The sequence below is a fragment of the Mirounga angustirostris genome, unplaced genomic scaffold (genome assembly GCF_029215605.1).
Source record: "Mirounga angustirostris isolate CCGP_5_RB_7025 unplaced genomic scaffold, mMirAng1.0.hap1 SCAF_3, whole genome shotgun sequence".
Taxonomy (NCBI): Eukaryota; Metazoa; Chordata; class Mammalia; order Carnivora; family Phocidae; genus Mirounga; species Mirounga angustirostris.
The window spans coordinates 142,264,608-142,281,454 of NW_026991711.1; the positions used below are offsets into that span (position 1 = coordinate 142,264,608).

At 35.0% G+C, this 16,847-nt stretch overlaps 1 protein-coding gene across 5 annotated transcripts in view; it reads right to left on the reverse strand.

Annotated features, from left to right (window-relative positions):
- Positions 1-265: 265 nt before the first annotated feature.
- The window catches only part of SESTD1 (SEC14 and spectrin domain containing 1), a 148,753-nt gene continuing 132,171 nt past the window's right edge, over positions 266-16,847 (reverse strand). For 3 of the 5 annotated variants that reach the window (XM_045868433.3, XM_054506113.2, XM_064586778.1), the window contains 5 exons: positions 15,765-15,846; positions 14,771-14,893; positions 13,809-14,000; positions 10,220-10,341; positions 3,725-7,672 (listed from right to left, as the gene is read on the reverse strand). In XM_045868433.3, the coding sequence (XP_045724389.1) occupies positions 7,543-7,672; positions 10,220-10,341; positions 13,809-14,000; positions 14,771-14,893; positions 15,765-15,846 (649 nt within the window). In that variant the 3' untranslated portion in view covers positions 3,725-7,542. Of the gene's footprint in view, positions 3,197-3,724; positions 7,673-10,219; positions 10,342-13,808; positions 14,001-14,676; positions 14,894-15,764; positions 15,847-16,847 lie in introns of those variants that run through there. The other 2 variants (XM_045868437.3, XM_054506114.2) reach the window with 2 other exon arrangements.

Consider the following 16,847-nt stretch of genomic DNA (forward strand, 5'->3'; position numbering starts at 1 on the left):
TAGGACTCCAGATTTCAGAATAAAGAAGTCACATTTTGTTTTAATCAAACATTTTAGAAAATAATGTTAGAAAAAATTTAAAGCTTTAGAGAACATAATTCAAATAGATTCAAAGATGCAGAATTCATCAGATTATATTCCGGAACCAGTATGACTTAATTCTCCCTAGATTTTACGAATCTTTATTAAGAGAAACCAAACTTACTGTCCAAAGTGATAACATATCAAAGAAATACATATCAAAATATGCTGCCATTATTAATAGTTCTTAACATCTTTATTGCATTTACAATGTGTGGAACATTATAGGGATTTACAGTAGAGGCCAAATATCCCAGCCCTTAAAAATTGAATAGGAAAGATTGGATGAACCATACATAAATATCTCTGAACACAAGCATTAGAAACATACATATGATTATAATTTTACAGGCTTATACAAGTAACTGCTATATGTAATATAACAGGCAGGAAGGGTAAAACACAGCGAATAAGCAAGTCACTAGGGTGTGAAATAACTATAGCTAGGTGGTACTAAACAAAAAGACAACACAGAAGATATGATTTGTAAAGCCTAAAATGTCCTGTAAAAACATAGCTATCCCCTATCACAACTGTGAGGTAGAATTCTTCCCACCCCGTTTTCTGGTTTCTTGACCACCAATTGGGGGGCTTTCCCATCCAGATGGTTCTCTCTCACATTGTTGTACTCAGAACAGACTAGTAGTACACATTTTTGATTACCCCTTCTACCCCAACTGAACAGAAATAATCTTTTCTGTATTACAATTGGTCTTATTTCACCTACTGAAAACGGGTGGCAAAAGTTAGTAAAATAAACAAACCAGTGCTGTTTCTTCTAGCTAATATATCACCATGCTTGGGAAATGCTTTAATCTTTCAAGAAGTGAAACTAATGCTAACATTTCAGGCATAGGAACCCGTTGGGGAGCTGTTTTGGGCAGACAGGTATTTCTTTCCTCAAAGAACACCAACTGCCAACCGTTAACAATGCCATTTCTATCACAAACCCACTTCTAATATTTCAAATATCAATCATAAAAATAGTTTACACCTTTCTACACATCCAAAATATAGCGAAAATCCGGGACACAGTACAACCACATTAGAAAAGGTATAGCAGTTTCTTTTAAAACTACCTTATGACACAGGAATTCTAATCCTAGGTATCCACCCAAGAGAAATAAAAGCCTATCTTCACACAAGACTTACATTAAGAATAATCATAGCAGCTTTATTTATAACTACTAATGCTGGAAACAGCCCAGGTATTCATAAATAGGAAAATGGATAAACTGCAATATAGTCATACAATGGAATACCACTCAGCAATAAAAAGGAATGAACTACTAAAACACCTAACAACATGGATATATTTCCAAAAAACGGTAAGTGAAGAGGCTTCTAGAAAGAGTACATGCTGTGTGGCTCTATTTACATAAAGATCTAGAACAGATAAATTTGATTCTGGTAGACAAAAGAACAGTGGTTGCCTTTGGGAGGATGGAGTGGGGTCAAGGATTGACTAGAAAGGGCCAAAGGGGGATTTTCTGATAACATTTTATATTTTGATAGCACTGTATGCATTTTCCAACACTAAGAGATGCACACTTAAGATTCATGCACTTCATTGTATGCTAATTTTACATAAAAAATGTAGTAAGCACATACTGAGCTCTAGTTAATATGTATGCTGCAGTTATTAGTAGGAAAAGTGAAGATGCCTGCAATTGGATGAATTGATGGATGGATATGTGATAATGCAAGCAGAGTTAATGCTAACTAGCATCCAGGTGATTGATACACTGTAAAATTTTAATTTTTTTAGTCTAGTTTTAAAATTTTTATAAAATGTTGGAAAAAAAATTCCAGGGTGCAACACTTACCAAATAATGCCACTGAGAATTACATTATTGATCTCATGGCAAGATAATCATCAAATTCTTCTTAAGTGTCAATTTAGAAACTTAAGACCTTGTGAGGAGATATTCCTGAGTGTGAGGTGACCAATCAGCTCTCAAATCTATACTGGCTCAAAACTGTCAGTTACATTTTGATCCCCTCACACCTTCCAAAAATACACATATTGATCATATATTTTCAACAAATTTGTTGACTGTGTAGGCTAATGTAAGAGCTAAGATGAAGAAACATTCTTAAGAGAAACATCAAGCACAGAAATTTCTACCTGACTTCTAAACTAAAAAAGAACTACGGCAACTATAATAAAAGATGTGTAGACCCAAAACACAAGGTGAGGTTTGATCATACTGCACAGGACCCTATGTTCTGAGTGGAAGGACATCTGAATTATCCTCTGTCTCTCCAAGGAGGGACTCATCTGGGGGCGACCTAAAGTGATGGCATGTAACTTGTAAATACTTCTAAGGTGACTCCTTGAGATTCACTAAGACTGGCTTCAGACTTCAATAGCCCTTTGTCAGTAGTTTTCCACATGCCTGACTTAAAATCCATTAACAACACTGTGCGTATTACTTAGTGGCTGGTAACTATCTTCAGTTATTTGCTAAGAATTTCTATATAACTATATAGGGATATTATATATATATATAAAATATATATATATATATATATATATATACGGCACCTCATAAGGGTTCTCTAACAAAAGTAATCTTGATTCTTTAAGAATTTTACTCATTGCTTTCAAAACATGTAGTCACACTTCTGGCTTTCCTTTGACCTCTAAGCGCTTCATGTTCTAGTACAGGCTCTGCTTTTGTTGGAGCACATAGATTAGTGCTGTGAAGTTTTCAGGTTTGCTTTAAAATACTGCAGTCATGTTATTCAGGATCGTATCTACAAACCTTTTTCAGTCTTAAAACATTCCCCCGTATTTATGCTATTTCACAGAGCATCCCTAGTTCTAGCAGTCTATTACAGGACCAGTCTTTGTTATTATCACTGCTCGTTGATCAAGATTGCTCTTCTCTAACCGTAACAGTACTAATGGTAGTCTCAAGCCATGCCTGTTAATTATTAGGATACTTTTAACAGCTTTGTGCTTTTGCTGTTTCCACCAGCTGGTGCTGGCTGAGATCCACTCTGAGTATGACTTTTACTTACTTATTTATTAATGGCACTGTGTCATGTCCTGTCACCCCCAAAGTAGAAGATACTCCTCACTTGTCTTCCATCTCGCTGGTCTATCATCCTGCCATAAAAGAGTTAATCTGTCAGATTTAAAAGTCTTGTTATTTACTAATGAGCTCACTGACTCCACCCTTAGTATTTCCAGTATGTAATTCTGAATGTAAGGGAAATGGAGCTCAGAGAGGTGAGCATAGTGCCATTTCCCCCATGACCCTATGCTCATCATCTGAGACAAGAGTGACATTAAAGAATGTTCTATTTTTTATTCTGAAAAGATAATAATAATTCCTTCCACTTTGGATAATATTGTAGTTTTCAACACATTCTTAAATATGATTGTATTTACAAACCCAGAGACGTTTAGTCATTTTTACAAAGGTCAGTAAATGGCAAAGCCAGATTTTGAGTCAGATATTCAAACTCCAAACTTTTTCCATTATATTCACTACAGTTCTTACTTTGGCTTTCTTATGATCTTTATTATGCTTGCCATTATTTATGCTTCTTAGCTAAACCTAGACGTTTCTATAGCATACCCTGAAGACACATAATGTCAGATGTTAAATCAATACTTATTTTTGCCTCATCGAGGTATCTGTTGCCCTCCATATCAGAAGTATATTTTCCACTTCCAACTGAAGCTGTTTATTTTCAGAACTGAAAGTTAACACTGATAAGTTTACTAATTAGGGAACTAACTGGTCAGGTATGTTCCAGCCTATCTTCTTAATTCTAGGGAATTTTTCCTTTGGGGGTTTAACCAAAGATATCTCAACCACGTAACTCTTGTCACTGACGATATTTACTGATGTTAGTTTCCCATACCATTTTCAATAAGCTCAAAATGTGGAGGACTTTAGCAACCACAGCATGTTTAGTTCTTAGGAACCACAGGATTTTACTATGGTCCTGTGAGGATGGGAAGAGTACACAGCAATATCCAATCTCTCTGGCAAGGAACTTAAATGTAGTAGAGAATTCAGAGTTCTTCCTCTGACTGTAGGCCCTACAGTGAGTTACGTTCAGCTAATCTCACAATAATGCCATTGGTTACAACAGGTTTACAACAGAGTATGGTTTGCTCAGCACTATCAGAATGTAATCATCATGTTCACCTTAAAGCGTATGCCACCAACAATAACAAACTAAACAGCACACCCCATATTTCAACTGACAGGTAATGAAACAACACATCAATACTAGTTAACACTCAGGAGCGCTGGCCAATTTAAATGCCTACAAAGTGAGAGTAGTATCCAATCTTCTACACAGTAATGAAGCCTAGACCTGCCATCAACATCCTGGCTGGCGGACTGAGCAGTTTCATCACCATCATCAATGAGTCATCCTAGCAGAGTAAGGTCGACAACAATGAGGATTGGAATGAAGTTAATTTTATCCAAAATAAAGTTACCATCTTTGCATCTTAACTTTGCTGGGCCAGACGTGTGAAGAACAGATGTCAAGACTGTTATATACTGAGCTTAAAAAGGAGCAAATATACAATAAGAAGGCAAGAGGGAAAAAAATCCCCCAAACAAGAACGAACAAATAAAAAACAAAATAAAACTAGCCCAATTAACACTTCAAGAATTCCCTGAGATGAGCTAAAGTAATGTAGAAAGTTGTGGCATATACCAATAATGGCAGATAGAAACGATGGTTCTTTCTCCATTTGTGGGCCAACATTAATTCTTGATGTACAAAGAACTCATGCTTTCAAACAGACTGCAGTCACTTCCTTCACATGTACTCTAAGTAAACTCTAATGCTATGAAAAAAAAAAACACATTAGGGCATTGTTGGGTTTTCAGTCATCACTGAATACCCATATGTATTTTATATGTATGTATACATATAAAAGTAGCAGCAAATTTACAAATGAAGAGCAACAGTATCCTGTCAAAAGCATATTCAGTTTCATCTGAAATCCTCAAATTACAAATAACATTTCCAGATGATGCCTTATTTTACTCTTGCTGTAGGCTGGATAGCTTAAGGCATATTAAAAATTAACTCATTGGACAGTAAGTAGTCAAGCTGATGATAAAACTAAGAGTCCCATTACTTACAGTGCAGTTCCTTTCTAGCAAAGTCTTAATAAAAATATTCTTACTATTCTGAAATTCAGAATAGATCTTGAGTGTAGCTAAATATCTATATTACCTAATATGTAAGTATCTAAAATACCAAATGACTTCCTTATGAGTAGATTGATGAGTCAGTCATAATTTTAGGAAATATATTTAAAACACACTTCAGACTAAAAAACAGAGGGAATTATTACTAATGCCTACAACAGACCATTCACATACAGAGGAAGTGAGCAACTATGAGCAAAAGGCTGGGAACAGGAGAGTCCCACAAGATCCCTTCCCTCAATAGAGATTATAATGTAGCAGGCACAGACATCAATAAACAATTGTAGCATGTGGTTAGCACCATTATGAAAACTGAAATGAAGAATCACAAAAGTTCATACTCAGAAGTCCTAAAAGACTGAGAAGATATCAAATATAGAAGGAATTTCCAGAATGTTCTCAGAAGTAGTAGCAGCTTCTGGGAGGATTTTCTGACATGTTTGACTAGAAAAAAATTAACCAAAATTGCTCAGAGAGAAGAAAAGTGAAAAAGAGGATGACTTCATCTAGGCTGTAATGTTAAGTAGGTAGGTGAAAGTATGGGCCTGACATTTCGGACCAGATATGGAACAAAAAACACTGGGATAAAATAAAATAGAAACCCCAAGGATGAGATCCCTCCAGAAGCAGTCTGAAGACAGAATCTGAAAGCACATTTTAGTAGATACATTTTAAGAGTTATGTGACTGCATTCAACAGTTATGGCAGAGGATGACATCTTCAAGGGACAAGACACCATCTAGGAAAGGTTGCTCAATGGTGTAAATGTTGCAGAGACAGAGAAAGATAAGGAATGCATGCCAAAAGAAACAATCGTTCAATTCAGTAACTGAGAGCCCACTGAGAAGAGTTTCACTGAAGTGGCTGTGTAAAACCAGATTGCAAGGTGTTGAACAGTGAGCAATGAGGATGCAGGGGGAATGGATATGGATTTCTCCAAGAGGTCTGACAGTGAAGAAGGCTGGAGAAACCAGCAAGTTCAGCGGAAGTTTTTTGCATTGGAGGATACATGAACATTTTTGTGGACATGAGAAAGGAACCAGCATACAATTCTTTGCATAATTTTGTATTGATCACAGACTAAAAGATTTTAATTTTTTTCAAAAACAGTTTCTGAAATAAAAATTAACACAAAAAATATGTACTTTACTATTTAAACTTAATATAAACTTAAAAGCATTAAAATTTTATAAATTTTATTTTTAAAAGAGTTGTACAATTTTTGTTATTAGACTGCTTCAGAATTTTGCTTCTAGTCTATCATGAGAAATTAAATTTTATTAACATTTGCTATTTTCATTCCAGAAATATTCCTCTGATATAAAGGGTTACACTTAAGTAATTATGTATGCCTTCTTCCCCAACCCTCCTCCCCAAAGACAAAGTATCTTCAGAGTAGTTAATAATTTGGATATTTTTCAACTTGAAGAAGAGAACAATTAGAAATAGTATTCCATTATTTTTAAGTTCTTTAAGATCTAAATTGCTCTTCACAATTATTTTTCATAATTAAACATGCTTATTACATACACATGCTTACATATGAATTTCCTGGCTAAAACACATGCAGCCAACATGAAAAAACAAGTATTAAACCATCCTCACAATCCTAAGAATGCCCTTTGAAATAAGGCACTCATATTTGGAAATAGGATATAACCACCAAATTAAATAAGATGTTTAAAAGAAGACTTTTATTAAGCACAAACAACTTTTAATACATTATCAATACAAATAGGAAAATGTCTTTTAATGAATATGATATATCAAAGATCTGAAGGTTTTCTTCATACTGACACAATAAAAATAATCAATTTTGAAGAAGAATTACAAAGTAAATTTTTTGAGTACACCACTGTCTATTAATAACAATTTAACTATAGTCTAAATTTACTACATCACCTGGGGAGGAAGGTCAACCATTTTTTTATAGAGAGATTTCCTAAACTCTTATTAGCACCATTCAAAGCTTATTATCAGTTGTTCATCTACAAATTGACAGGTCAGGTAAAGCTTTAAAGCAAGTTTTCAGTGCAATGTTTACAGTTCCTTCTTTTAAGATACTTGGAGTCTATGGTCTCAAAGCAAGTTAAATAATGATGCCTTGGTAGTTGCAAGGTGTTAACATGTAGAAAGAAATGTAAAATGGAAAGAAATGAGGCTTATCCTGGCTGTGAAATGTATCTTAATGTATTGCGGCTAATGCTGTAGTATGCCAACGACATGCGGGATTATGAACTGCAGATATGTGGGAAGCTGGTAGCTATTAGCTCTCTGTGGTCATCATTTCGGGATGTCTCAGCTGCTGCCTTTTGAGACTAACCAGTTTCATCCTGTCTCTGATGTGTTCTGCAGTGGAAGCCATGTCACTTGGACTCCCAAAATATTGTTCAGTTCTAAAAATCAAAACAAACAGAAAAACCACAATCAGATTAATAGAAATCCACTGATCACAGCAAATGCAAAAGGGAGCAAAGATTACCATAAATACTATATATGTGATATGGCATTAGTTCATTTGCAGACCATACTGCTTATCTTTGGGTAGTAATTCAGTGGGAGAAACATTTTTAAATGGCATAAAATATATTAAGACATGTTGAGAGACAAACATTAGTGGTATTAAATGTCGTATCATATGTACTTATGATAATCTCAATAGATCAAAAATGCAACCAAACAATGAAACAATAAAGGAAACAATGCAACATTGGAGATATTCTACTTTTCAGTTTGGGGTACATAAGCATACACAAATATAAAATTTGTATGTGTTCTTCAAGGATAAGGGTTATGTACACAAAATGTCTAATATAGCTGGCAAGTAAAATATCTGATTAATGTTAAGGCATCATTTGGGACTTTTAACAGATAAAATCATTTAATGTTATCCCACTTGAAAAGATACTGTATTCAGAGTCACAGAATCTTTTAGAGCTAGAAGAGTTCTTAAAATTATCTGGTTAAGCTCTGTATTTTTTAAGATCAGAAAACTAAGGCCTAGAAAATTAAATGACTTAACTAGGATCACACAGTGGCAAAACCAACATTTGAACTGGTGTCTTCAAGTAATGAATCCAGAGAGATCATCTAATTTCTTTTATTTTTCCAGGACAATGTTACGTAAGATAAATCTGAATAAGCTTGCTGCCAAGCAAACTTTATATAGCATCAACAGGTTATCATATAAATGGAACAGAATAACAATTCCAAATATTAAAGGTGGTGGTTATGAAATCTGAATATACAGTACTAACTTATTTCTCAATCTTAAAAACATGAGGAAATGCTATATGGACTATTTGTAGAACAAAGGAGGAGAACTCCCAGCAAAATTCCTTGTTATAGATGTTCCTAGGCTGACCTGAGTAGAATGGAGATGGTGTTAACAACTGGTTATGAAGCACAGAAATGGGGGTGGGGACTCCCTAGAATGGAACAACCAGAAGGCACCCTCTAATACTGTTACAAGCCAAATTTATAAATTTTTAGATTTTATTCTTTTAAACACTGCAGATATCTAATTATGAATTTACGCTACTTCTGATGGTTCAATTTTGGCTATGACCAAAGATTATCTAAATGCAGACTATGAATTATATTCTTTCAAGGGAATAAAATTATATCTTCCTAAAATCAATTCCAAATAATCATTTGAAGTTCATGACACAATAGCAATGGCACTTATTATGTGTCAGATTGGGGTTTTTTTGTTGTTTTTTCTTTTTTTTAAGATTTTACTTATTATAGAGAGAGAGTACAAGTGGGAGGAGGGGAGTGAGAGAGAGAATCTCGAGCAGGCTCTGCGCCCAGCACAGAGCCAGGCTTTGGGCTGGATCCCACGACCCCGGAGATCATGACCTGAGCTGAAACGAAGAGTATGACACTCAACCGACTGAGCACCCAGGCGCCCCTGTGCCATATTCGTTTTAAGCAACTTATATACATTTAGCTCCTGTAATTCCCCTGCCCCTGTAACCTGAAAAGGTATGAATAATATGTCCCTATTTTTAGATGACGGAATTGAGGCACAAAAAGGCTGAGTGGCTTGCCCAAGGTGTTACAGCTAGTAAGTGGTAGAGTTGAGATTTAAACCCAAGAAATCTGATTCCAGAGTCCACAATCCTATCCATTACACTATACTACAGAGTAAGGATAGATGCATCCAATGATTGGTTTCTCTGTCATCTGAATTAAATATCCTCTGGATTACCTCTAAATTATTTTCACTGAGGTTGAGATCCTCAGGGATGAAGCTCCTTCAGATTCATTTACTGGCCCATTTATTTGCATGAGATTACTTCTTACTTTTATTATTAACTTTTGAAATGGAAAGCAATGTGGGAATCAGGACCCCATCATTTTACAAATGAAGAAATTCAGACTCCATATAGCATAGAGGAAAGAGAATGCGTTCGGAGTTGGACCATCCTGAGACTGTATCCCAATTCTACTTAGAAGCTGTGAAATCCTGAGCACCTCACACTTAATCTTTCTGAGGTTAGGTTTCTACATCTGTAAATCAGGAATAATCATACTGGTCTAGCACTGTTTGGTCAAAAATAATGAGGTGAAGTGTTTAACTTGATGTTTGATATAAGCTCACTAAACATTACACCCCAGCGTTCCCCTTCTCTGCCCTGGATGAAGCCCAGAGGCATCCTACTCCCTCCCATCAGAGCCAAGGCTAGAACCCAGGATACCAACCTTCTACAGCAAGCTGTCAAGAAGCACTGCATTTGACAGCAGCAAGTACCAACTGCTACTGCTGCTAAGAGCTGAGTTTGTATTTCTTTTCATTACAAACCAATTTATTGTGGAACTGAAGATGTGAACCAAAGCTAACTTACTTGGCTTTTTAAAAAACAGATTTTCCTCTCTTGATGATTTCACTTTAAGACCTAACCAATAAAAAGACAAAATTATAAGAACATGTACCATACCCATCAGGATAAACTACAGGAACAGTTAATCTATCCAAAAGTGATTTCCCAACTGCTTCAATTTCATCAAATTGCTCCTCATCATTAATAGCTTCAGGCTCTTCCGGACAGTCTTGCAAAATCTGCAACAAATAAAATGGCAACATCAATCAAGAGATAATAGAAAGGCAATCAAGCTCATGTGAATTCAGTAGATTGAAGGTATTTTTGTTTTGTTCTTAGCATCTCCATGTACACCATTGTACAAGATTGATTACTGGTGAAGTTGGCTCAAAAAACTCAAATAAAATGAAATACATAATCCTTACTAATAATATATAATTGGAGTACAAAAAGTCTACAGTGATTTCCAAGAAAAAAATAATACTAGACTACTATTCAGAAAGTAAGTTCAAACTGTGCTTAAGAAATATTCCTTCATTTATTCATTATTTATTGTACTAAATGTTTATTTAGCAGCTTGGGATGTGACTGAGATATAGAATTTGACCTCAAACAGCTTACAGATGTCAAAAATGAAAGAAAATATAAATTCAAAACAACATATACTCAGAGTACAAACACATAACTGATGGGATGACCTATATAGGCACTTTACAGTTATTTTAAAAAACTGATCTGCTGACTTACCTGATGTAAACTGATAAGGTTATAATTCAAATACAGGAAGTTCTACAGTCCTTGATAAAATACTATTTTCCTTACCTATTATCATTTAAATTTAACAAGGGGAGGAGAGGAAGAAAGAAACTGCTATAATTTATAACAGGTAAGTCTATAGGTATTGACCCACACTAGTCAATATAGTAGCAAGCCTAGTGAAGACTTGAAAGGTGGCTAGTCCCTCAAATTGAGATGTGCTGTAAGTCCAAGATACACACTAGATTATAAGAAAAAAACTGCAAAATGTGGGGAAGGGAGAAGAAAAAGAAGTATTTATTTTTGCAACTATTTTTGCATTATACTTAATCTAATCTGTTTATTTCAGCATTACTCATAAAAAACTTTATATAAAAATCTAGATTCAACTTAAATACTTTCCCAGTCATTATACTCTATAAGTTGCTTATAGTTATTATGATTATATTTATGCTTACCGGTATAAAACAAAATGCAATAAAGAAGAAAATAATATCTGATAACAAAAAGCTTTACAAAGGTTTGAGCAGTAAAGAACCTTAAATTGTGCTAATTATAAGCATGATAAAGGCCACGTAGCAGAAGAAAAAGGAACATTAATATTCTATGCAAAAAAACTCTCAACCATTTACATTCTTATATGGCCTCATAAAAAAGTCTAGATCTTAAAATCTCCTTGCAGATACATTTTAAGTTTTTACTTAAATTCCAGTCAGTTAACATAGTTTAATTAGTTTCAGGTGTACAATACAGTGATTCATCACTTGCATACACACCTGGTGCTCACAAGTGCCCTCCTTAATCCCATCACCTATTAACCCATTGCCCACTCACCTCCCCTCTGATAACATCTCTGTTCTCTATAATTAAGTCTGTTTCTTGGTTTGCCTCTCTCTTCTTCCCCTCTGCTCATTTGTTTTGTTTCTTAAATTCCACATGTGTAAAATCATATGGTATTTCTTTCTCCGACTGACTTATTTCACGTAGCTTAATACCTTCTAGTTCCATACATGTGGTGGCCAAATGGCAAGATTTCATTTTTTTCTAGCTGAAAAATATTCCATTGTGTATATACCCCACATCTTCTTTATCTATTCATCTATGGATGGGACACTTGGGCTGCTTCCATAACTTGGGTTACTGTAGATAATGCTGTTACCAACATCAGGGTGCATACATCACTTTGAATTAGTATTTTTGTGTTCTTTGGATAAATCCCTAATAGTGGGATTGCTGGATTTAAGGGTAGTTCTATTTTTAAATTTTTGAGGAAACTCCATACTGTTTTCCGGAGTGGCCTTGCAGATACATTTTGAAAGCAGTATCTTAAAAAGTTATCAGTAGTGTTAGAAATTGGGCCAGTAGTCACCCTTGGACAGGAGGCAGGGGCAGCAGGAACAATGTGATTAAAAGAGGGTGGCAGAACTTCTGGGGTGCTGGTAATGTTCCGTTGTTCAAACAGTGCGCTGATTTCACAGGCATGCTCACTTTGTGAAAATTCATTGAAAAGACCGAATTCAACAAACATTTATGATTTGTACCCTTTTCTGTGTTAATATACTTCAATAAAAACTTTTCATTAAAACAATCAGTATGGGTGCCTGGGTGGCTCAGTCAGTTAAGCATCTGCCTTCGGCTCAGGTCATGATCTCAGGGTCCTGGGATTGAGCCCCCCCATCGGGCTCCCTGCTCAGTGGGGAGTCTGCTTCTCCCTTTCCCTCTGCCCCTCCCCCTGCTTGTTTGTGCATGCTCTAATAAATAAATAAAATCTTTAAAAGAAAAATGAAACAATCAGTAGATAAACAAGTTTAAGCCATTTTATATACTTTCACCTTCATCATTGTTACGCCTATTTTAAACCAACCAAAACACTGACCTACGGAGTTCAGTGACCAGCTCAGCAAGAGTTGACTATAAACACTTTCCAACCGAAGTACATTAGAACACTGCCCAATTCCAGAGATTCCTGGTCACATCTCTTCTGTTCTACAGACAAGGCTATATCACATTTACATCTTCAGTTTCTCACATTTCATATTGTATTGAACATCCCCTACACAGAAACTTTCATTCTGAGAGATCAAAACAAAGTTAACTACATAACAAAGCTCCTCTTCAGAGTGGAAATGTAAGGATTGGTGCTATAAATTTTCTCTGTGCAGTTAAGAAAAGGGCTCGGGCGCCTGGGTGGCTCAGTCGGTTGAGCGACTGCCTTCGGCTCAGGTCATGATCCCAGGGTCCTGGGATCGAGTCCCACATCGGGCTCCCTGCTCTGCGGGGAGCCTGCTTCTCCCTCTCCCACTCTCCCTGCTTGTGTTCCCTCTCTCGCTGTGTCTCTCTGTGTCAAATAAATGAATAAAATCTTTAAAAAAAAAAAAAAAAAAGGGCTCTACTGAAAATTTGCCTAAATAACACTACATATTGCATTTTTGGTTTCCGGGACTAATGAATTCATTAAATAAATTCTAGAAAGTAACACATGAAAAAAAGGTTTTACTTTCATCTTTATTCTCATTATTTTTAGCTGGGTAGTCTCTACTTTAAACCTTACAAAATTACAAAGTGCCTTTTAAAAAATTTATGACAATTAGTTGCAGAGGCAAAATGTCCTTTCCTTGCATAATGAAAGTGATGGGAGTTGTGACACCCTAAAGATAGCTCATTCTGGGGGTCAGGTTTGGTAAGAAGAGAAGCACTATTGAGAGACGACTCTTAGATGGTTTTGGATTTCTCCAACCATAGTAAGCCAGCACCGGTATGGATTATACTACCCGAGAATTTGATTTGAACTCTCTAGGACAATATATTATATCTAAACAAACTTTAAACAATGGGATTAATATAAGTTGGAAAAAAACACAGGCTAATCACATAATTACAATATTAAAATTAATACATTTTAAACATATACAATAAATACTACTGAGACTACACTTTTAAAAAAGCGAACCTTTTCAGCATTTGAGTGAAATGCAATAGCCATTTCCAGCCTATGCACTCTCTCTTCAGATGCTATTGTAAATTGTTTCCATACTCTGTTCAGTCGAGGAAGTGTGTCTCCAGATGACCGAGATGTGCAGCGCAGAGACTGACACAACACAACTGTGGCCTGTAGCAACTGTCTTCCATAGTCATAAGTGCTCTAAAAAAGAAAAAGTAAACATGAAATTATAGTAAAAGAATTCTGAAAAGAGAGTCAGGAACGTGTGCAGGAAGGACTGTGGTTGCAAATAGGTAACACTACTGGAAATCAATCCTGAATGACTCCACGGCACTTACTACTACAAATTAACTGCAGGCATAAAAAAGGATGGGGAAACAATACTTTGAATTTTTTCTTTCTTGTTAGGCTTTGCTCTCTTCTTTTTTTCCCCATCTCATTCTTGTCAATTCCACAGGCCAAAAAGAATGTCTGATCATTCATTAGCCAAAACAAATGGGTGAAGATGGGCTCTTTATAGGTCACTTTTTATCCCATACAGGAAACCACAATTGTTCACTGAGAACTCAATTATTAGGGAAAATAAATTATGATACTTTTCACACATACACAAAATCTGTACTGTTAAACTAACACTGGTGAGATACAGAAACTGGGGTTTCTACTGTACTGATATTAACACATATTTCTTATTAACTTTTGTGAATTAACAGTTGGATTGCCTAAAAAATGGCATAATATAAAACATAAATCAGAGGGAGCATACAGAACCTGTATTCAGGAAAACATAAACCCTCTCAAGTTTATGCAGGCTACTTTTGATGCACCAGCTGACATTTTCTTAGTTCTGTGATATTTCTGGAATAACATAACTAACCTTCTTGGACTTGGAGGGTTAAGTTACATTATAATCATGCAGAAAGCTATTCAAACACTGAGCTTGTAGAAAAGGAAGATAACCAGTTCTGCACCTGTGCAACATCAACAAATTTTCTATGCTTTTCCAGTAAAACTTTCGTTTCCTGAGCATCATCACCCAATCTGATGTGGGTCTTAAGCAGGGCATCCAGAAGTTCACTTAGCCATTCTACTGCCTAAATAAAAATAAAGAACAGTGAAGCTGGATCCATAACTCTTATTATATCAAAACACCATATTTATAAAAAGAAATTTACTACCATATGATTAATTAATCTATTAGTTATAACCTAAGTGCTTAATAGCTTATTTCATTAAATGAAAGCTATATGAATTAATGACTTTTCCTCCCCCTCAAAATTTTTAAGATCTAAGGACAAGATACATTAAAGAGAAGCACTTTTTTAAAATTAATAGCACATGATTTATATTAATAGATCAAGTGTTCTCCTTAATGTCTAAGCACTGGGTATTACAGAAGACTGATGAATCACTGAAATCTACCTCTGAAACTAATAATATAACACTATATGTTAATTAACTGAATTTAAATTAAAAAAAAAAAAGATCATGTGTTTATATAATATGGATCTTACTGGAATCTAATTACAGATTTATGTTACTATTTAAAATCATAAAGTTCCTCTAGGTCAACCTGAAATGATGTTCTCTGATGCTAAGTACACAAAGATAGCATATGGCTCATCTAGTTGAAAAACCCTCTTGCAAGTTAAAAAAGCAATGTGCTATACCAGCCTTAATCCTAGCATGTAACTAACAAGTAAGTCAACAATAATAAATAATAAATAATCCCAATTTCTCACTCAATAGAGGATTTCATTGAGAAGATAAGTCAAATGAGACCAGTAAAATAACTGGAAGTAAAAAACCACTTTATTATTTTAATAAGGTAAACTAGAATTTGACTTAATCCATTTACTTTCTAAGAACCATGAAAAGTACACTTTTTTTTTTTTTTTTTACAGTTAGGTGAAATCAATCTTTTAAGAGAATACAACTACATCATGTGCCTGATTGATCTTTTACCTGGGCAGCATCTTCTTCACATTTAAACAACTGTACCATCTGAAGCATCTTTAACCTTCGCACATCTACCATGTCTTCACATCTAATAAACCCAAACATAAAGGCAGAACATCATTTCAGTTTCATTAATAACTATTTTAACATCATCATCTGGCACACATGTTTTGTAGTATATTAAAATACTTAATCCTATTTACCATGGAGACTTCAACTACTTTGTATTGATGTGTAAGAATTTTAAGGGTATCTGTTACATCAAAATACTTCAAAACTTCAAAATACCTGAAAGACACCTAACTACAAACCCTCTTGAGGATAGAATGGATTCTGGGAAATACTGAAGCAAAGCATGAAGTAGTACACTAAAACCCAAAGAAATCTCTGTTGCCAGTTAACATTAAACAAGCTTCAAAGATAAACATATAAAGTTTCTCAAATACTCATTTTGAGGATGATGCTCCAAGGAAATAAAACAAAAAAAGTTTTGAGGAAGGATACTGTATTGTAATTAAAGGGTCTATCCAACAAGAAGATCTAACAATCGTAAGTAATTATGCTCCTAATTTGGGAGAAGCCAATTATATAAACCAATAACAAAATTAAAGAAACACATTGATAATAATACAATAATAGTAGGGGACTTCAACAGTCCACTCACTGCAATGGACAGATCATCTAAACAGAAGATCAACAAGGAAACAAGGGCTTTGAATGATACACTGGACCAGATGGACTTCAAAGATATATTCAGAGCATTCCATCCTAAAACAACAGAATATACATTCTTCTCGAGTGCACATGGAACATTCTCCAGAACAGATCACATACTCGGTCACCAATCAGGTCTCAAATGGTACCAAAAGACTGGGATTATTCCCTGCATATTTTCAGATCACAATGCTTTGAAACTTGAACTCAGTTACAAGAGGAAATTTAGAAAGAACTCAAATACATGGAGGTCAAATACATGGAGGGTAAAGAGCATGGAAGTTAAAGAGCAAGTTAAAATGTGTCAATTAGGAAATTAAAGAATTCAAAAAATTCATGGAAACAAATGAAAATGAAAACACAACTGTTTAAAAC